The following is a 23345-nucleotide window of genomic DNA, read 5'->3' on the forward strand; positions in this document are numbered from 1 at the left end:
CAGGTACAAAATAAAAATATGGTACTCATTGGTTATTTTGACTACCTCAGGTAACCTCCGGTAACTCAATTCGTTTACTGAGCCTACCACAGGTTAAAATTGCATTGTTTTATTTGTTTTATATTATTTTAAAACAATTTGTGTCAGTTTTTTAATGCAGTGGTGTAAATAGTGTTTGAAATTTGGGTGGGCTGAAGCTCAGGTCTATACTTGAACTCTTATGATGCTGTTAAATTATAGTAGTGAAATCATTAGTTAGTTTTTTTTTTTTTTTTGGGGGGGGGGGGCTATAAAAACTACAGAATATAGAAGCCAGCCTTCCCGCCTATTTGCGCCCATGACCGTTAAAAATGTTTTAGATAGGTACTATTTAAGATATAAAAAACTAAATATTTTTCGGATACTGTAGACATAAAATAAAACTACCAAAAATACCGAGAAAAATCTACATTCATATATTGGAATGGAAATAATAAATATTTTGAGTATATATATTATATTATACAGTATATTTAAATTCGCATTTATTACAAATAAATAAGTGAATAGGTACTCAAAATGTTCATAATTTTAATATACTATATAATAATATTGTTACCTTATGAAACATCAAAGTAATGAAGTTGGTTCGAAATTTGTCTTACAGAACTACTATCGTATAATTATTTTTTTTAGAAATTAACCATTTTATTATAAAGTATAGATATACAAATATTTACTTTTGATATTGAGGATATTACGGCATATTTTTCTTATTTCTCATCAGTCATAAATCGTTCTGGACTTTGGATACGTTCTGCCGATGCAAATCGTTTGATTAGTCTCCATAGATTATTTTTTGATAATGTTAATCATAGTTTGGCTTTTATTTTCGAAGAAGAGTTGTTATTCGATTGTTGCTGATTACATTACCGATATAGTTAACAATTTCATTTTACGATTAAAAATATTAAATACTTATCTTGCATTTGATTGTTTTCTCGGAAGTTTAAAATCGTGCCGTATGCTGTATGCATAGTCAATGTATGTGACACAAATACACTATATAGGCACACAATATAATAAATTGACCATGTATACGGGCATTACACTAATATAAATACCTACTGGACTGTAATGGCTACTATTAATAATACAATTGTATAAAAAAACAACAAACATAACTAATCTTAGAAAAGACTTATATCAAATATTTCTGTGAGCCAAATCGTAAAGATCTGTTTGCACTGTGCAAGGCACACGCCAGCAACAACGCATACATAAATAAATAAAGTATAATAATATTATATATTTTGGTTAACATAAATCAAATTTATTTATACTGATATATTAATTTATATGGGTTAAGTAGTAGAGAAAAATACATATTATACCTACCTAATAAATAAAATACTCTGTTACCTACAACTGTATGACACTAGTTTAAACATTAGGTGTTATAATCAAATATCGTCACCACCTAATCAATTAGGTAGGTTCAAACCGTGATGACACACAAAAATAAAAATAAAAAAAATAAAAAAAACACACATCTTTGGAAAATCAATGCATTCATCGTTCCACTCAAAATCTAAAAAGTGACTTTTAGACCAATAAGCTACACAAAACTGGAAGAATTTGGTTTGACAGATTTTAATTTTGAAAACGGATTATGATTGATCAACAAGTTCACTAGGGAATGATCGAGGTGATTTTGAATACTCCAATTATTGTGAGTGTGATAATTAGAGTTAGGATGTTGATGACTTTTGCATTTTTTTTCCGTTTATTCTGTACAATGCTAAAAATTTGTTTCATGCTCTCTTGATGCAGAATATTCTAATTTTATTTTGCATTTTTTTGCATTTTTTGCATTTTTAGCTATAAATGCTTTTTTTTGTTTTTTAACGTCATTTTTCAACATTTTTAGGTCATTTTTTCATCTTTTAGGGCACTTTTTGTCAACGATGAAGAACGGTCTGATTCCCCACGGTTCGCGGAATCGCGAAATGTCGGAGGTGTCACCGACCACGTTCTTCATCCCCCCCACTTGTGACACCATGGGAGGGACGACGATCACCGCATCGTAAGGACGAAGAAGACTATACGGACAAGTACGAGACTGCTATGGCGGCGGACTCCGGTCGGCCCGCCAAAAGACGAACATCCCACCTACTCATGGAAAAAAGGAAAACATTAAATTGTAAATTGTTATGTTATGTCATGTATAAAGGGGGGCAAGTCGGGGAATTGTCCCGTCTACCCCCCACGTATGTATATATATTGTTGTTTACTTCAATAAACGACGGCGGCGTCGCGGAAGTAATGCGCAAGCAATTCCCGCGGCGCCGTCGGTTCAAAACTGGAAAAAAAAAAAAAAAAAAAAAGGGCACTTTTTGTACTTTTTATATAATGTGGGGCATTTTTCACAAATTATAGATTTTAGGGCAAATGTTACACCCAAGTTTGGAAACAAATTTAATTTGTTTAAAGTCTAACTTTGGATTTGGACTATTAATAAAAAATAATTTTAATATTATTATTGTGGGGTTTTTGTTACTATTACACCCATTATTATACCCATATCTCTAATAAAAATTATTATTTATAAATAAGTTTTTTCACTTACTTAATTAGTATTTTAGATAATTTTTAAGGTCATTTTTTAGGGCTTTTTTGCATTTTTTTTAGGGCATTTTTGTGTGTTTTTTAGGTCATCAACATCCTAACTCTAGGGATAATGAATAATATAAATACAAAAATATCATATTTTTCGATATTTTTATTCTTGGATAGCACAGCTGAAAAAAAAATATTCAAAATCGCCTCAATCATTCCCTAGTAAACTTGTTGATCAATCATAATCCGTTTTCAAAATTAAAATCTGTCAAACCAAATTCTTCCAGTTTTGTCTAGTTTATTGGTCGAAAAGTCACTCTTTTTTCTGCAGCCCCCTTAAGGAAGAATATCAAGTATGGTCGGCAATGGAATATACCCTACAACAATTACTTATTTTGAAATATATTGATACGAACACGGTTTTAGATCTTCTAAGATCGTGGATACGAAAATCCGAAGTTAGTCGATTAGAAAAATAATAAACAAAGAACAATGGTGTACGTCGAACAGTTGACGAACGATTCAGACGAAATATATATATATAAATATATATATCTCGAGTAACATTGATCATAATATTATCTGTAATAACATTATTATTTTGTATTATTGCCATGATATTTGAACGAAAAAATGGCGGTCTATTATGTACCACTATTTATCTGACTTATGACCGCGACCACGGTTTAATATATTTTAAATCCACGACTTAATAGATATCACGATATTTGCTATCACAACAATAATAAATAACAAATAATGATAGCGGGGAATTTTCAAAATATAATTCTTCGTCCCTCTCAATTTTTTTTCAGTTTAAATTTTTCAGACGATGATTCTGTAGTTGAAATGGACAAGACAGCCGTGTTCAAAGCGTATGTCAAGACTATCAAAACGAGAAACAGGGCATTCGGATCTCCAGCACCGCCACAGGTGGATATTCTGAAGCAACGTAAGCCACGTAGAGACGAATTTTCTCGTAGGGCTAAGGATATCGTCAACGATCTAGTCAAGCTGACAGACTTCTTGAACCGCCACTTTAAGGACTATATCGACGTCCAGGCTTTCAATCAGCAGACCACGTTAACAGACGCGGACCGTGACAAAATCGATATTGGCGCACAGCACATCATCAAAACGTGTGGTCAACAGTTGATCGTGCTCAAAAAGAGTTTGACAGGCGATTGCAGTCAAATTGACGATCATAGACGGCAGATCATACGCTATGTTGAATGGCGGCAAAAAACCGTTACTAAGTTGTTTGCAGAGATCAAAGCAACACGAGCCCAAAGGTGTCTAGAATATGAAAACGTTTCAAAGTTGAGCAACTTGACTCATGGTTTTGAACTCCCAAAAGAAACCAATAACGCGGCCGCTGTTGAGTATGAAGCTGCTGACCGACAGTATGCAGCTCAACTAGACGATGAATTGTCACCAGAAGAATTGCAAATGTTCGAAGCCGAAAATATAGAAATGTACAATGAATTAAATCAATTATCTAATGAAGTATGTACAACTTTACTTTGGAATTGTTTTGTTTGCTAACTTCTTATTGAGCTGAATTGTCCTTCTTTCTTGTAGGTGAGGAATATAGAGTCCAAGGCTGTACGAATCGCTGAGTTACAAGAGTTGTTTACTGAAAAAATATTGGAACAAGATCAGGATCTTGAGAGGATAGACACAATCGCAGTTAATACTACTGAGAACATTGTTGATGCTAACACGGAAATAAGATCAGCGATACAAACCAACGCTGGTCTTAGAGTGTATATATTGTTCTTTATATTAGTACTTTCATTTACCTTACTATTCTTAGATTGGTACAATGATTAAATGTGATATGTTATACCAAAACCACTTATACAACTAAAGAAAATTGGTATTGTTGAAAGTGATTTGGATAAGGTGAACTTGTTGTGATGATTTTATATATCTTTGGTTATTAATTTATTAAGTTAAATATAATATTATTTATTTATTCAGCTGTTTTGATATTTCTTGCAAACAATTATAATTTTTTGAAATAGGCACATAGTAGTTGTTTTTTTTTAATATTTCAATTATTATAATCTGAATTCACGCAAGTCATTAATTTTCACTGAAAATAATAAAATTAAAAATAATTATGAGTTGTATCCAATGATAAAATGTATACATAAATATTTTATATAATAAATCGTGAAATTATTTTTAAAACTATTTTTTATTATAAAAACAGTACACACCACATAGTAAAAGATAAAAAGGAATAATGTTGGATAAAAAAAATTAAGGTATTTAAGGAATTCAATTTTTTTTTAAATAGTGAACCTCAACAAGCAAGAAGGTAGTGTATTTGTATACACCATGCGTTAATGGAATTTTAATCCAGTTGTGATTCATTAAAATTACAAAATAGTAAATCAGACATATATTGTACATAATATGAAAGTTCATGCTGTTTGGTATATTGACTGTTGAACAGTATAACTGATAGTTTTACCCAAGAAGTATTTTCAAAATATTTGTCACACACCTAATAAACAATATTTTGACTAAGTTATCTCGATATATGCTTTTAAATGATTTAAATTATAACATATTTTTATGCCATGGGACAGGGGTTTTCAACCTTTGTGAGGTCACGGCTCTTCCGATTTTCAAAAATAATTTAAACATCTCATACAAAAAATTATAATAATAAAATGACCAAATTTACATTATTTATTGTAAACGTGATTTCCTTGATAATAACTGTTGTACCTCAGAGAGCCATTATGCAGAAATTGAAAGTCTCTGTTCTATTTGGTGATCATCCCAATCCATAGATTTCTTGGAATTTTAATACTATTAAATCTTCACAAGTGTATAATTAAATAAAAATTGTTGAACATACTTTTCTAGTTTTTCAGTTGCGTAAAACATAATAATTGGTTTTTTTTAATTTAAAGTAAAATTATGTCACTATTTAATATATATAATATATATCTTTAGTCGTGCTTTATGTTGAAATTGTTGAATAAATTAGAGATGTAATATAATTTTTTATATTACCCATATGTTTAAATAAATAATTTTGTTTTGTCTTTGGTAGATAAAAAATATTAAGACCATCTTGTCTAAGGCTGTGCTAATTTCTATTTATTGTGACTGAGATGACCTCAGACTTAGATCATATTTTTATGAATAGGTATATTCATATGATATTATAACATATTATATACTATTGGCGGTAATGAATTATACAATATAATATAATTAATTTGTTATAGTCATTTATCATATCTTTTTATCATGGTATAATTATTAAATTATTTCAATAAATTTGAAATAAATACCGTCTGCTTTAGCATATCAATTATAATACAACTAAAGCCATAAAATATTTCACTGAAAACAATATAATATAAAATTGTACTTGAAGTTTTTAAAAATACACCATTCAATATGATCAGTTGAATATAGTAATAAATGGTTGCTTGGAACTTGATGACATTTATAATCCAGTAAAAATACAAACTGATTGTTCTGCTAATTGCTCTAGATGTACAAATATTCATTGAACAATCTGCAAAATAGTGTGATTTCATTATTATATATTAAATTGAGAGAAACACAATAGCCACTAGGGTGAATTATAAAGATACAAAAATGATTACAAATTTTTTATTTTACTTTATTTAGTTACATGTAACACTTAGAACTTACAATCTCAAGTTCATAAGTTTCTCGGTTTTAATATATTTTTTAATTGAACTAACTATGTACAAACATATTGATTGTGTTAAATTATTTTCTAAAAAAAAAAATGTTTCATTACATCATTGATTACAAACACAAGTATTTATAATCAATGATAATAGATATACACAAATATATAATAAATCATGACATTGTTAAGAGCATTCTGCATTATATAAAAACAATTCATTTGTGAAAAAAAGTAATAAAAGTAAAATAATAAAGAAGATAAAAGTGGCAATAAGACAATGCATTAGTAGATTGAAAAGGAAAAGGCCCAATTTGTTGTATATTTGAAGGAACTTTAGATTTTTTAAATGCCAAATAAAAATCAAATGGCAAAACGCTCAATGTATGCAAGTAGTTGAAATACTGATGAGTACAAAGGAGGAATTTTTATACGCTACACATTATCATTTTGAACCTCAGTCGTAACTCAATAAAAAAATATATGTAATATATATATATAATATATATGCACACATATATAAATATAAAACAAAAATTATAAGACTGATAATAACTCAAAAATAATTATTTTGATTTCATATAAATTATAATCCATACATGAATAATAAGTATTTGAAATTACGTTGATGCTCGTAACTGAGATTAAGTACTTAATCCACTGAAGGTTTGAAGTACTGTTAATATTGTAACGTTCAGTGCATGAAAGCTAAAGTAATTTAGGGTTGAGAGATGTTAAATGTATTCGTTAGGGTTTGTATTTTACCAAAGGTATATTTTTTGTTTGTAGACATTTGTCACACACCCACTCAGCGTATACTTCAGCTGTAAGTAACTGGAACGCAGGCTCCATTAAGCCTGTACAAACCCTGAAAATATTTACAATACATTAATATTATAATTAAATTAAATTATTATATAAATGTCTATACAATAGTGTGATGCACAATAATATCAATATTGAATACTTTTTTAGATATTTATGTAGCAAACTATCGAAAAAACATCAATATTGATATCAAAACATATGTATTTTTTATTTATTTATCTTTGGACAACAAATAAATTAAATTTTTTCATCAATTAACGCCAAACAACAATATAAGTATATAATACATTATTAGTTTGACAGAGTTGTAATAAAGAGCTATTAAGAGTCCAAAAAATCTGTTGATACACTTTTTATTGATATTATTAAATTTATACCTATTGTTTGTTATTTAATAATATGATACAATATCAATATATATGAAAAAATATCTATGCTTGACAAAAAATGGTTGTGCAACACTATACATTCATACAATAATACAAATATATTGATTTCATATCTTTAATAAATACCTATGAAACCAAAAATTACAACCAGATTCACATAAGACAGCTTGATCATTGTCATGAACTTCTTTATGACAGTTGCCACAAGGATAAATTGGTGGGGCATTTGGATTCTGTGGATTAAACACCATTGGTTGATCATGAGGGTATATCTGAAATCATAAAATCATTAAAAGTTACTCAGATTATAAGCAACTATAATTTATAAATAATTGTATACATATATTTTGCATTTAAATATACAATGTGATTACAATTTAAAGTAGCACTAAATATTTCAGCCAGATGAGCATGAATTTGATTAGGATTATGTTTACTACAAACACTGCAGTGGTGGCGGTACAATTCTATTGTTTTAGCGACGTCAACGCTACCAACACAGTATGTGTGGGCCTTTAAGGTCTTATAATAATACTTGATTTTGAAAAATTCAATTTGTTTAACCTTATTGTTTTCATGAAATGCGTAGCAAAACAATATTTTTTTAATTGGAATTGCACATTTTTTGAATTTGGATTTGAATCTCGTTATTTGTTTTGAGATAAAAACACTAGATGTATTTAACTTGAAATTCATTAAAATACAAAGATAATTTTACTGATATCTCAATTATTGTAACACTTATTTTGATAGATGTATAGAATATGAATAAAAAAGAATGGTCAAATCCCACTTTGAGTAAATGTAATGCCAAATTCATGTTCATTACTCCTAAATTAAAATATAGAGATGGTTTTAATTGGATGAGCATTCAAGCTTTAATTGAAGTAATCACAATAACAATTTAATAATTGTTAATCTTTATTAATTTGATAAAATTAAATAATACAATATAATTAGTATATTATGAAAAAAAATAAAAACAATAAAATACAACCATAGGTATGGATGTTTGCTTTAAAATCTACATAGAATATTAATGATTGTGAATTATTCTAAATTTAAAAACAATTGTTGAGATTTTAAGTAAATACCTGATTAAAATGTGAATGTTTAAAACATTTTCTAATGCATAAATTAACTTATAGAATGAAAGAAAGAATAAATTGGAAATAAAAATTGTTTGAGTATAGTTGATAGCACTTTTTTTCTTTTACTTAATATATTGTTGAGATCAATGCTTGTTTTTAAAAACCTTTTGTTTTTAAAATAGATTAATTCTTCAATCAAATGTAAAAATATAATTACCATGAAAAACCAATTGGTATTTTATTTTGATAAATAATTTTTTTTGTTTCATACTTTTATTAGTTAATTTGAAATATTTACTTCATAATACAATCAACAAATTTGATAAATTATTTCATATTTAATAATAAGTCAATCATTTTGAAATATTTGTATTAAGTAGGTACTCAAATTTATTGACAAATAACAGATTAGTTGTATAATATTAAATAATGTTAGGTTTACTTAATACTTATAAAATTGTATCTGATATTTATTTTATAACTTTGCTTCTATTGGCTATTATTAAAAAAAAAGGACCAAATTGTACTGGTTAACCAAGCCAAATATTTAGAAACACTTCAAGTTGTGATTACCACGTAGTATACTTGTATATTATTATTATATTATTTTTATAAAAATCATATTTATTCGAGATCTTTAAAGTCCAAGGCTCAAGCTACTCCATACAAACTTCAAATCAAAGGCAAGGAAAAAATCTTTGAAATTCAAAACACATTCACTGTTAATGTGAACACAATGTTTTTGTAGTAATTATTCTACTCAAACACAAACTGTGGCAAACTGGTAAAAGTTATTTTAACAATAAGTGCACTAAAGACATTTAACAGATCTGCCAAATATGTGTTTTGTGTAGGCGACCAGTTTTGATATTAAATATATAATTAGTAATTAACTAAATTCTTCAACCAAATTTTACTTCATTATTTAACTCTTTTCCAGTCTTGAAAATAATTAGCATTCAATAACAACCTCTCTATATCATCCCACTGAATTCTATTACACAGTTTTAGTCACGATCATTATCTCAAAGATTAATTTTAATTTTTAATTATATAGTAGTGTTGGTTAGAAACTATTTCCATTGATTACTGTTGAGCTTAAATAATATCGCAAACAAACCATTTGCACAAAACATTAAGGGACCCGACTACTGCGTCAATTTTAGCTCAAAAGACCTTAAGTTTTGACAAAATGTAAGTTTGTTTAAATTGTCTGAAATGACTCTGAAAAAAATTATAACTGCAGAAAATTGTCTATAGATCGTACGGACTACCTTGTGAAAATAAAATCTTATACTATTGTGAACTGTAATTAAAAACTGAAAATATGAGCTTTTTCAAATCATAATTAAAATTAAAATCGGAAAGTATTTTGTACAATCTACGATAATTTTTCTGCTGAATTCAAATATTTTTTCAGAATCAAAATCAGACACGTAACTTACTTTAATTTGTCAAAACAATAAAAAAAGTCGTCGTAAAATTTGTATAGTAAATTTTATATTGTTATCAAGATATTGACTTATGCATGTGCATACGAGAGTGATGCCCGCATTGAATTTCAATCACAGTAATAATCAGGTTGTAACTAACACGCTAAAATTAGATTAAGAATTACTTAAATTTTGCCCTTTAAATAATGGCCATAGTGAGGACCCTTAATTAAAAATGCTACATTAATTCAACCCGTAATAATACAGGTAAGGTTTATAGTTTTATACATTTAATACATATATTATTATATATTATTATAAATCAAATTAATTTAGTTTATAGATTTAATAATATATTCTTATACCTTTCCAGCCGATACTGGCATTGGCTTAGAATTAGGTCCAGGCCCATATCCACCTGGTTGTTGACTATTAGGTATTTGAGAATGATGCATCATAGGGGGCATAAGTCTATGTTGTTCAGAAGGTTGTGGTGGACCTCGCATCATTTGGGGACAGGGCATACCTCTTGGACAGTTCATCATATTACTGGGTCCTGGCATACTATTGCACTGCTGATTTGCCATTGGTTGCCTACAAGCCATGGAAACAGATGTCATGTTGTTGGATCCTGGACACGGAGGCCCACGTACTGGACACCCATTATTGTCTACTGACATGTGTGGACCCATATCATTCATGTCTGCTGAACTTACTGGCATATTCATAGACATTGGACTATTTGTTAAAGGTGAAGGACCACCTCGACCCATCATCATGGGACTGCCACCAGGACCTGAGTTAGGATGACCATTAAGTGGTGAAGGACCCATTGTCATGGGACTAGACATTGGTGGATGAATGTTCATATTGGTATTTTGAGGTATGGGACTACCCATAGGCGAAGCACAATTCAGAGATGGTTTTACCATGGCAGCACATTCCATAGGGCTGTTGCCACGCATATTTGGCACCATATGTGGACTGCCCATAGCAGAAGGACTTCGATTCATAGATAAGGCATGTGGACTATTCCCTGGTGCACCGCAACTCATCATAGGGGGTCCGCATACCATAGGATTTCTATGTGGGCTACTACCACAAGGTCCACCCATTGGGCTACCCATAGGTGGACCACAATTCATAGGTGAGCCACCCATTTGGTGGCAAGGGCTACCAGACATCATGGGTCTAGAATTCATCATTTGCCTGTTCATATGATTTGTGTTCATAACTTGTGGTGGTGGGGTATCATCAAAAGGGTTTGAAGCAACTATAGTATCTCCATAACCTAAAAAAATAATTAATGTTTATATTAATAATATGAATTTAATATAATTTATAACATATTATTATTTATTATTTAATTTACTAAACACAAAAATATGGTTAATTGGATAACAATAGTTCGATAATTCACCAAAGTACAGGATACTCAAACATCAATATGAATTGGTTATTGTAATGGCATTATAGTTTTACATTTTACTTAGGACATAATATACTAGATATATAGAGGCGAACAACTATTTTTGAGGTACCTGAAATAATATATACTTATAACTACTATTTGGAAACATAAGCAACATCGAGTAGTTAAACAAGGTTTAACAATCTTCAAGCCATAACACGTTCAATGTCTATGCCAACACAGTATTTATATCAGTAAATGGCTATTCATTAATGTATTGACTATTATATAAAATCTACCAAATTCACAAGGTAAAATCACAATGGCCACCAACACTCGCATATAGAATTGACGGTAACGTTGAATGTACTAGGTTAAGTTGATTTATAGATATTTCCAATATTTATCAGTAGTATACTAATAGATTTTACTTCCAATTAATAACATGTTATTTAAGATTCTTAGCAAAGGAAATTAAGAATTGATTGAATTTTGATGTATGTTTTTGATAAAAATTGTTTATTTTTATAAGTATTATAATATAAATGTATGAATCTTTTTTTTCTGATACAAGTGCTAAGGTTTAAATTTAAAAAAACAAAATATTTAGATTTTGTTGTAACAAGTTAGAAGCTTTAATTTTAACATTGAATGAAGATTTTTTTTTCTTTAATTACGTATAGTAGTCCAAGCTGTATTAATTATTATTATCAGCATGTAATAGCAAAATATTATATATGTTTTAACATTATTGTCTACAGCCAAAGCAGGTTTTCATACAGTATAATTATGCTAAATCATAATTGTGTCATATCTAATCACATATTCTATGCTTATCGGCATGTTCTTGATAAATTAGATAGAAGTTTGATGTTTGTTCATAAAATACTACAAAGTACATTTAGTTAACAATTGTTCGTGACCTACTAAACTATGTGACATGTGTACGTGTAAATTAATATTTTTGTCCACTGTGGTATTAGTATTGTTTTTATTTTTAAAATTATTTTATGAACATTTTTAAAGTTCCTAATTAAAACTCAATAAAAAAATAGATTGAAGAGAATCATAAAACAGGTGAGATTTTCTATGGTTTATTCTAAAATACCAAATAAAATGTTGGGATTTTTATTGGAAAGAGAATGTTGACCAACACATAATTTGAGGAAAAATAGTATAAAACTATTGTTACATAAAAAAAATTATTAATCTAATTCTTTTAAGTTTTGGATTTTTTAAAGACTAAGGTATTCTTAAGGTATTCAAGAACATCCTATCCTACTACATCAATTTGTTACCAGTCTTATATAATGTGATTCAGTATTGAGTATTATTGACATAAATACATAATAAATAAATGCATATTTCATCATTAAAATAGGTATTTATAGAGATATTATTAGAAATGAACTAAAGTTTTAATTTAGAAAATATAGGTTATTCCTCAGAAAATTTTTAAAAATGTTATTAAGTTTTTGGAGTAGTTATGTTAAATATTAATTAATGACGATTTATTAAAGTCGATTTTAATTGAAGTTGAATAAAGGAGAATTAAATAAATAATTTTGAAGTTAACATATATTTGATTGTTTATAAATCTAAAATACATTTAAGACCTTTAAAAGTTCAAAATGTATAGTGTATAATACTTAACTTATCTTATCTCATTACTTATCTTTAATATTCAATCTAAATAGAGCTATTATCTATAACTATGACTTTGCATATTATTCTAAATTCTTTATTGACATCTATATAAGATTTATCAATGAAATGAGCAATAAGATAATGGATCTGGGACTATCTATAATAAAAATTAGATAGCCTTCAAAAAAGATAAAATAATATTTTTTTAAATGTATATATCTATACATTTTAAACGAATACACAACCTAGTATTAAATTAAATTTAGGACTTAAGTGTTTAACATTGAGTATATAAAGGTTTAGGTCTAAATAGGAATATATTCTAATGATCATATTAGGTCTATTACATGACACATGTGTATACACTACTAATTCTTACACATTTTTCCCATATTATGTTCCATGTATAGTTTTCGTATGTCAATTTTTCTTCAAACATCCATAAAAAAAATTACCCTTATTGAATAAAATATTGGTTTGGTTCATTAGTTGAAGGCCAGCACAATAAATACCTAATATTGGGGGGAATAAATATTGTAACTCTCACTAAAACTTAAATATTATGTTTATTTAATTTTACCAGTTAAAGGTGGTGGAAGTAAATCTTGAGGTGATGGAGGTGGTGGTTGAGGTGCATGATTTGTCACAGTAGCAGCATTGGAAGTACGCCGCTTCTTCTTAGCTGGGGGTGGTGGTGGTGGATCTGGAGTCATCATGGGTGATTTAAACTCATTACTCATAGGCAACATCCTATAAAATTAAAATAGATAAATAAAAATTACAAATTGTTCAAATATTTATTTTATAAATGGATAATTCAAATTAATTAGAGTTGTACAATTTACTTTATTAGAAATAAAATATTGAAGTTCACGTTATTGATCACAAGGTACTAGCTTTTAATGTATTATTCAGTACCAAATGAAATTTCATTAGTCTTAACTTATAATGTTGGAGGCACTCAAATTAAACATACAAATTTAATACTTGAAACAAAATAAAATGTTTGCCCAGTTTTTATTTAAGATTTAAAAACATATTATATTATAGTAGCAAAATGGTTTTTGATTCTTATTCAATATCTTTCTTTATCGATCAAACAAATTTTAATAATTTATTTTTATTTTTTGAGAATTATAATATCTGTAAATTTTTAATGAGACAAGCCTAAATGATCTTATTTGTAGACACTAGAATATTTTATCTCTTGAGGCAAGTCAGCATTGGCACTTGGGTAAGATTAAAATGTGTTTTAAAACATCAATGATAATTTACAATAAATTTATTTCAGTTGTTTGCTAAAGTAATCAATAGAGTAATGATAGTTTGAAAACTAGACAAAACTTACTAAAAAAATTATTTAATTTATATTTAAAATGTTTTACTGCATTCACCAACAAATAATAATAACAACATCACATTACCTATTATTGATAATAATATTATATTATTAACAATAAGTTAAAAGGTTTAATTCAAATTCCAAGTACAACTAAGGTACCTTTTTTAAATTATATGATTAGTTAGTTACCTTAATTTTAAGAGTAAAAATAGAAAAATAAGATGATATACCTAAATATAATTAATAAAATAACAATACACAAAGGTTGGAAAACAATTTGGTAAGTACCTGATTAATTGTTTAAACATTTTAAATTGTTTTAAGTACCTACAAAAAATAATGAATAAGGATTAGTTATTAGAATAATTTGTTTATGTGTTGATTTTATTATTTTAAGTATTATCATAAAAATGTTGATTATTAGGTATATCATAGTTTTATAGGGTGTTTTACATTTTACTTAAGATCAGTATTATCTTATTATATGAATTACCATTCACAAAACATAATTTCTAATTTCTAATTATTTAATAAAAAAAAAAGAATACATACGAGCAGGGTCCACCCATTTTATTGAAATCGTCTGGATAACAGTGGCCTCTCTGCATATGAGGCGCCATGTCTTGACATTGATTGTAGTACGCCATTTGATTACGGCCTCTCGGTAACCTATATGAAACAAACACACATGACCATTACAAGTATGTACACAGACAGACGACGGTAGATAAACGTATGTCAGGAAACAAAGAGCAACTTACGTGACGTAAGGGGCCATACCACCCATGTTGTGGCTCATTGCTGATAGATGGAACTCAGAGTATCAAATGCATCACAGCGATGACTGTGGCGTAAAAATCTGGAAACGAAAAAAAAATTAACCGAAAAATAAAACTAGAAATATGCCGACGAAAAACAACACATACCTGCACAATATCTCGCGTCACGATAATATTGTCAAATTGTGCAGGTAAAAATACATATTATTGTTATAATAAAAGTATATTATTATTGTACGGTATAAATCGTCTATTTTAAAATCGAGTCTATCGGAGTGAAAACTCGGACAGATCGAGCGACATCGTATGTTATAAGACACAACTAAAAACGAAACTCGAATGCCTACGCCACGGTCGAGCGTGCGGAGACGTAGGTGTAAAAAAGAACCTCCCGTTCGCGCGATCGTATTTTTACATTTACACCACTCACGGAAATTATTGTGACGGACGATTCGATTCTTCCTTCTACAGCGGCCGAGCACCGGAGTATGCTGCTGCTGCTGCTGCTGACACCCGCTTGCTCTGCCTACGCTGCCATCGGCCGGCAATTATTTCCGTTTACGTTTCGAACGTATACAGTATCGCATATAAAGCGTATAAACGTAAGATACGTATATTATTATTATTATTATTATTATTATTATAATACATATACACACATACACGTATCACTCTCTATGTATATAAACTGTTATTATTTATATACATATATGTATTATACATCACGTATGTATACATATGTATATTATATATGTGTTCAAGACGACGCGCGCGCACGAACACGCACACAAACTCCTGTATATACGGTCGCACACATGCACGCACGGATATACTCGGCGCGACGAGAGGAGTGAAGTGAAAAAAAAAATGAAATAATAATAATGTAGCGAGAAAAAGGGCGATCGGTGGTGTGTGCTCGACAGTCGACAGCCACAATGGCCGGCACGGACGTGTTGTTCGGCCGCGGAGAAGACGATATTAAAAATAATAATAATAATACGGCGGCGGCGGCCGGATTCTGTGCGTCCGAAAACGTTGATAGTAAAGGATTTCGTAAATCGCGAAAAACGTAAAACGTCGTCGTCGTCGTCGTCTTCAGTCGCGGTGTCTGGCACGCGGGGTGGGGGGAGGCGACATAATAATAATAATAGTAATAATGATAATAATAATAATAATAATAATAATAATAATAATAGTTATAATAATAATGTGAAAAAAATGTTTGAGAAAAAAAACCAAAACAATAATACACACGAAAAGCGGTGGCGGCGGTGGTGGCCGGGGGTGATCAGACAGAGACGAAACGATAATGCGCGTGCATTGTACGGACGAGATCCGGCGGCGAGAACGGATCCGCGTACGCGCTATATTTAGTAGTTGGACAAGGACGGCGGCAGACAGGAATGCCGAACGAAAACATCAATCGGCCGACACGATGTCGGTGACGTTGCAAGTGCGGGACGCTTGTAACATCCGTGACGTTGCCCGGGACCGTGGTTACCGCGGTCGAAGACCGGCTCGCGGTCACACCAGTCGTCGTTGTAGTAGTTGTTGGTGCGTGTAGCGCTCGCCCCGCCGCCGCGCCCAGGGTGTATTGATCTCTCAATCGGCGGCGGCAAAGCGCCTTTTTTTCCCCACCGTTCCCGCGCCATCGTCTCGTTGTGAGTCGTGACGTCGTCGCCGCCGTACCATTGTGAGCGGCGAGCGCGGGCCACACAGCCACACGACCAGATTGCCCGACGGCTGTTCTTTTTTTTCCACATTATTATAATGATATTCGTTTTCGTGCTCAACGCCGCCGCAGTAATATTCATAATAATATTACATAAATGGTGCGTTCCAAGTTGAGTCTAGCAGTGATATCGGCCATCGGGATATCGGGATATCGGGATATCGGGTGTGGGCTTACATTTTTATGCTCCAGAGTGGTGACGTCGCGAACTTATAATATTGTCGGAGAGAGGAGACTCAAAGCGCTCAGATCGAGCATTTTTCTACAACCACCCACAAATATTACTACTATATTATTATGTCTATATACTACCCCCGCTTCACCCCCCCCCCCCCCACCAACACTACCCCACAACAAATCCCAACCCAGCCAATCACAAAAATTCCAAATAAATGGGTTTTCGTGTACCTCTTCGTGACTACCCCCTCCCTCCCGTCACCTTTCTTATACAAGTATACAACACAACGACGCCAATGGTCTCAAACACCCAGCTCCTTCCCACGCCACTGTATAGTGTGTAGGCTATAATGTTATATTATGTTTGTGTGCGTGTATGTGTGTTAGTGTATATTATATTGTATACCTACCGCATGCACCTGTAACCGAATAAAAACTACCCCGACCCGCGAGGTTCACCGCTCAGGAATACTGTGTACATACCTCATATATATATATATATATATGTATACACAATATACATATATATCACACGTATATACTGTAGGTACACCCAAGACGATAAGGTTTTTATGTCTGCCGGCTGCTGCAGTAGTACATAATATATACGAGTTTTACTTTTTTTGTTCCGTCTTTCGGTTTAATGGTTTTTCAGCAAATCAGCAACGTCCCTTTATCCCCACTACCCTCGTCATAATTTGGATCAAAATATTATAGAAGAAAAAAAAACAATAATAAAACAGGTTATTCGATGACGGTCAACTTGAAAATATAATAAAAACGTGAATATATACACGCCACTGGTGTATTGAGATTGAAAATGATTTTAAAGACGATAAAAACGTCGGAATTCTGAATTTTTTTTTTGAACATTTTTATTTTTGATTTAATTACGATACAAATTATTAAAAATATGCATCTACCGACGAAGAATAATATTATTTAATTATTACCGAAAATGGTACGGTTTATTTTCGAAAAAAAACATAAAATACACAAACAGTTTTCATATAAAACATTATGTATTATGTATTTATGTATCCATTATTTGTTATTTTCAGAATTATTATTAGCCCACACAACCACACAGTACACACATTATGCAACTTAACTTTATTATATTATAACTGATTTATATGCATAATAATTAATATAGCTGATAAGTATTGTAGGTTAATATTTATTGACAATTTGTTGTGGTCTTTTACTGCGTACCTAAATAGACAAACAAAAAACAGTGGTGTTAGATGGATTAAAAATATGTAATAATTTTAATGTCTAGCTGGTTTTAGAACTGTCACTCAGTGGCGGTATGTTACATAAAATATTTCGAAGGTGAAAGTGCGGGTGACAATTCCACGGGTACCCAAAACGGTTCAATCGGCTTGGGTAAAAAAAAATACCTTCATTACGTCCAAACACCTGACCCCCACGTGTTAACAAAACTACAAAAAGGTTTTACAAGCCGTCTGGTTTTTACGAAATATTTTTTTTCACAACTAGCTACCATCGCCATTCGAGATATATTCAGTTTGGTATTATAACTTGACACTTGTAAATGTTATAACTTATAATAAATTATTCGTCATCCGTTTCAATTACTTAGCCCAGAAACAAACTTGACTATAATATATACCTACCTACATATTATAATTTACTATACCTATTTTAGTATTTTGAAGTTTACTTATGAATATTATTTTATTTTATTATTAACATACTTATTTATTATTTACTAAAGGCAGTGTAATTGTATAGTCGTGTAGATATATAGATAAAATCTTATTCTTAGAAAACAATACTGTTTATAGGCTATTATCCATTAAAGTTTATTTAATAGTCTATCGATACTAAATGAACAAACAAAATTTGGAATTTATTTCAACTTGATTTACTCAAAACTTATTTCTTATTACACTAAGCATATTATCTATATCTACAGTTTGCTATTAGTAATAATACAGGTACCTATTATAAATATTCTTTCTGAATAGTTTATAGTTTATACTGTATTAAAATTTGAAATCATGCAGTGTTTTAATATTAAATAGATATAAATTGATCAAAATATTTAATTTTTTATAAATGTGAATCGTCGAGATTTCGAGGTTATTAGATTTACTTTGGTCGTCAACGATTTATTTGTGAATGTTGAATAATTTATTCAAATTTTAAAGGGCATTGTATACCTGTTGTCTTTGTATATAATATGCACACCATTGCATTATATCCAACACAAATATACAATAAATGATGTACGGTGTGGAAATCACAATTTATAAATCCTTTAATTATACTTATTGATCATTTGAGTTAATATAAATACATATATAGATATAGTCATATAGGTACCATATGTCTATAAATTATACGTTATTGTTATTATTTATTACAGCTATAATCTTAATTACGTAACTATCTAATAGGCAATATAGCCAATAGGTATAGGCTATTTTGTTTTACCTATTATAAAAGTATATCTCATCTGCGTTTTATGTTTTGTTCAATATACTAACGTTTATAATATAATAAATATGATTATTCTATCCTATTCTATTTATATCACTAAACACATAGGTAGTCGTAACTCGTATTCAAACTGCAAAAGGTTTCCGGATATCTGGATTCAGCTTAAGATATTTTTTTCAATATGCATTTTATAGTATGGAGATGTAGGTACATGAGGATATAACTGTATAAGATATAATTATTTTTTTTAATCTTATACAATGTTTTTTAATACCACCCTCCACACAAATATTCTCAATATCTACAGACAGGAGAAAACTGTTAATTGCCTATCTGAACTTAAAATCAGTTTTATAAAAATTATAGTGAGTACCTTGTTTATACATATTATCACAGAATCATATTATATTATTATAGGTACGTACATACTCACGTCACATTGCATTAATGGATAAAAAGCTTACTCAAGCTAAAATGTAAGCTCACTTAAATTAAACATGAGTAAACTATTTATACATACCTACCTAATACGTATAATGTATTATGCATTTATGCTTATGTAAAATCTTTATGTAGGTATTTGTGTATTTAACTTTATTATGATCATTGATCTTGATCTGTATGTATGTTGTATAGTGTATACTTGTACATACTAATTACTATGTAGTATAATATTACTTATAAAATATAATGTGTACCTATATGATCCACACATTGTACTTGATGCACAATCCACAAGTGAGAGAAAGATCTTAAAATAAATTATCGTTGACGCGTACCGACAACCCGTATAGAATCAAAATAATAATTTAAGAATTTAAACTACAATAATGTATGGTGCATTAAGAACATTTTAGAGCTAGACATCAGTAAGTTTTGAGTAGGTATTGGACAGGATCCCGTAAAGTGGTACCTAAGTACCTAGTGGAATTTATAATTCCTTAATGATTCAACAGTACTAAATAATATTATAATAGTAATAAAATAGATAGTTATATCAAAAATAATAAGCCAGAAATCGGTAGTTATACGTACAAAAAAAATTAAGTGTAATTTAATGTAAAAGTTGTAATTTTAGTGATGAATAATTATACTTTTTTACGCGGGTGGAGTTAAATTGGTCTCTCTGCGCCTCTACTTAATTTTTATTATATTTATGTACCTGAGTACTAGTGATCACGGGACAGTGGATAATGGGTACTAATACCTAATACCAGTGATACCAGTGAGGCCCATGTAATATGTATAATGTATATTATATTGTATCAATACTTATGCGTTGACTCAAATTTCAAACAATATATAGTATGAGCACTGAGTAGTGAGCACCTACTGAGTTGTGACGTACCTATATTGAATATTGATGTGCCTATGTTTATTTTTAAAGTTTATGACTGATATTCAGTAAGATCCGGTTCATTGCAATAAATTTGCGATGACAAACGTGAGTCACCAGTTATTTTTTAATAGTAAATTAGAATTTTGAAAATTAATTTTTTTTATACTTTTACCTTGGTTTACATTTAAGATGCCTATAAATGCCTTCATGCATATTGCATTTAAGTTTAATTTGTACTCAACTTGTCTATAAATATATTTATTTATACATTTTCTGAAAGGTTTGATAAATGATAAAGCGATATTACCTATAGTTTATACATAAAAATATAAAATATATTAATATTATTCAAATTTCCAACGTGTTACGTAATAAAACAGAATTTAAAATTTAAATCGTCCTTCAAACAATTATTTGAAAATATTAAACGCGTGGTACTATTTGCTCTGTGTCCTTATATATAAATAATTGTGTTTAGGTACCTACGATAAATGATATCTTAAGAGAAAATCGTAGTTACTGCACCCAATCACCTTATACACCTTACACCGTGGTATAACCATGAGGTATATGGTATATAATATATCGTGGTATAACTATGATGTATTGATGTATGTGGTATATAAATGGGTATATTTTAATACGAAAGTATTATACTGTATATACATATATTATATAGTGCAGGTGATTATATGTGCATGTGATTACATGCTACAGTTGTGAAATTAGGGAGTTAAACACTAAAACATTGAGCCATCCTCCTCATTTGCTCGTATTTTTGCAGAATATGACAATAAATAAATAAAAATTATATTGACCGTTTTTATACAAAACTTTCAGATGAATGAAAGTTTTCGATTTTACACGATGATAAAATAATATTATAATTTATAAAAACCTCATATAGATTTACTTAAGTAACTATTGTAATAAATGAATATAAATAAAAATTTGTTAAAAATTTATTTATTTAAGTAGAATGTATTGAATATTATACACATAGTCATAAAATAAATTATAAATAGGTATAAAAGTTATACCTGATGCAAACAATACAAATTTAATTTTTATAAGGTTTTTTATCGTCCTTTTTAGAAATCCTTTAGTGTACGCTACTTGCCCAATAATTTTTTTATACTATTATAATATTCTTCTTCTTTTTAAAATTTTTTATTCTAGAACCATATAAGGGTAATTATATCTTTCTCTATATTAGGTGCCCAAACTAGGTGATCATCATTCATCACGCTGGTTTTGTTTTTAAAATATTGAACAAAAATAATCAATTTCTGTTGACTGTTACAAAGCATATTTATAAGCAATTACGAAAAAAATGTTGCCATTTAATGTTTAATGGCTATAACAAATGGAAAATAATTTACTACATACTTTCAAATTTCGTAGTATTTACTATTTACACACTTTACTTTTTGTACAACAATGCAAAGTGTGTCAGATTATACAACATTTTAGGCTCTGGGAGGCAGTGGCGTATTTAGGAATTTGTCATGGGGAGGGTCCAGATAATTTGCAGAAAACAGCCGTGGGGGATAAGCCCCCACACGACCCATTTACTCTTTATTAAATAAATATACCATGTTTATAAGATGATATACAATATTTGAGTTTTTAATTATTATTAAATAATAATATGTACAAAACAAATTTAAAAAAAGCGGGTAAGTGGATGTCACTCTGCTGTACAGTAGGTTCAAGCAGTGGCGTCATTTGGGGGGTGGCAGGGTGGGCATTTGCTCCCCTTGTCATTAACGGGCCGGGTATGGGCTAGTTTTGGGCCTTTATATAGTAGCTAATAGGTTATATATTTAAGTAACCTCTACATATATGTATTAATTATTTAGTTATTGTTATCTCTCAAAAAAATGGGTTACTTACCTGTATGCTTATGATATTAACCTTTGATACTAACTAGTAAGTATACAATTATGTACGAGGAGGGTATTTGTATTGAGATAAAAATGCAATATTGTAATGTAATGTAATGTAAATGTTAGCGAGCTTTTTTTTTCAGTTTTATTTTGGGCTGGTCAAAAATGTTGCCCCCCTCTCAAAAACTGAAACGACGCCACTGGTCACAAGTGGGTCAATGTAAAATGGATTGTATTAAACTTGAATTCAATGATATTATATCATTGTATAAGAAAAACGATTCTGAGCGGAGACGGTTTGTCAGTCTGGATATTGTTATTATTTATTATATCCTGTAAGTTGAATTTATATTATAATAGGTATTATTATTTTTTATTCGTTTCTATGGTGATAAATAAATCGTTAGAAATTAAAATTCCATTTTTAGTGGTTTTTCGTAATTTGTCGGTGGTTTTTCCCGTGGCATTTAATAACTATTGAGAAAATCGAAAAATTACCTCTTTAAAGTACCATCTTGATCCATTTTTTTAAA

General features: G+C 29.7%; 2 protein-coding genes across 4 annotated transcripts; one reads left to right on the forward strand and one right to left on the reverse strand.

Moving 5' to 3' along the window:
* The first annotated feature begins 3345 nt into the window (after positions 1-3345).
* LOC100575724 (syntaxin-18) lies at positions 3346-4580 on the forward strand. The gene is made up of 2 exons (XM_003242706.4): positions 3346-4104; positions 4180-4580. Exons 1-2 carry the CDS (start codon positions 3358-3360, stop codon positions 4429-4431), a joined length of 999 nt encoding a protein of 332 aa, XP_003242754.2. The 5' UTR covers positions 3346-3357; the 3' UTR covers positions 4432-4580.
* A 1399-nt stretch (positions 4581-5979) lies between these two features.
* Positions 5980-16638, reverse strand: LOC100161154 (protein pygopus). 3 transcript variants are annotated; one of them, XM_003242707.4, is made up of 8 exons: positions 15637-16638; positions 15189-15286; positions 14980-15096; positions 13666-13835; positions 10393-11318; positions 7630-7775; positions 7052-7154; positions 5980-6145 (listed from the first exon to the last, which is right to left on the reverse strand). In XM_003242707.4, exons 2-8 carry the CDS (start codon positions 15224-15226, stop codon positions 6134-6136), a joined length of 1512 nt encoding a protein of 503 aa, XP_003242755.1. In that variant the 5' UTR covers positions 15227-15286; positions 15637-16638; the 3' UTR covers positions 5980-6133. The 3 variants fall into 3 exon arrangements, with proteins under 3 accessions (XP_003242755.1, XP_008180463.1, XP_008180464.1); XM_008182241.1 differs by lacking the exon at positions 5980-6145 and having other exon boundaries at positions 6230-7154; XM_008182242.3 differs by lacking the exon at positions 5980-6145 and having other exon boundaries at positions 6230-7154; positions 15354-16638.
* Between the last annotated feature and the right edge of the window lie 6707 nt (positions 16639-23345).

This window comes from Acyrthosiphon pisum, chromosome A1 (assembly GCF_005508785.2).
Source record: "Acyrthosiphon pisum isolate AL4f chromosome A1, pea_aphid_22Mar2018_4r6ur, whole genome shotgun sequence".
Classification (NCBI taxonomy): domain Eukaryota; kingdom Metazoa; phylum Arthropoda; class Insecta; order Hemiptera; family Aphididae; genus Acyrthosiphon; species Acyrthosiphon pisum.

Bases quoted from the DNA above. Each gene is read 5' to 3' on its own strand.
- LOC100575724 (XM_003242706.4), top strand. From the start codon at position 3,358: ATGATAGCGGGGAATTTTCAAAATATAATTCTTCGTCCCTCTCAATTT. The intron at 4,105-4,179 runs GTATGTACAACT...TCTTTCTTGTAG, and splicing joins TAAATCAATTATCTAATGAA to GTGAGGAATATAGAGTCCAA.
- LOC100161154 (XM_008182241.1), bottom strand. From the start codon at position 15,226: ATGAGCCACAACATGGGTGGTATGGCCCCTTACGTCAC. The intron at 11,319-13,665 runs GTAAAATTAAAT...TTATTTTTTTAG, and splicing joins ACTTCCACCACCTTTAACTG to GTTATGGAGATACTATAGTT. The intron at 7,776-10,392 runs GTATAAGAATAT...TTATGATTTCAG, and splicing joins TGCCAGTATCGGCTGGAAAG to ATATACCCTCATGATCAACC.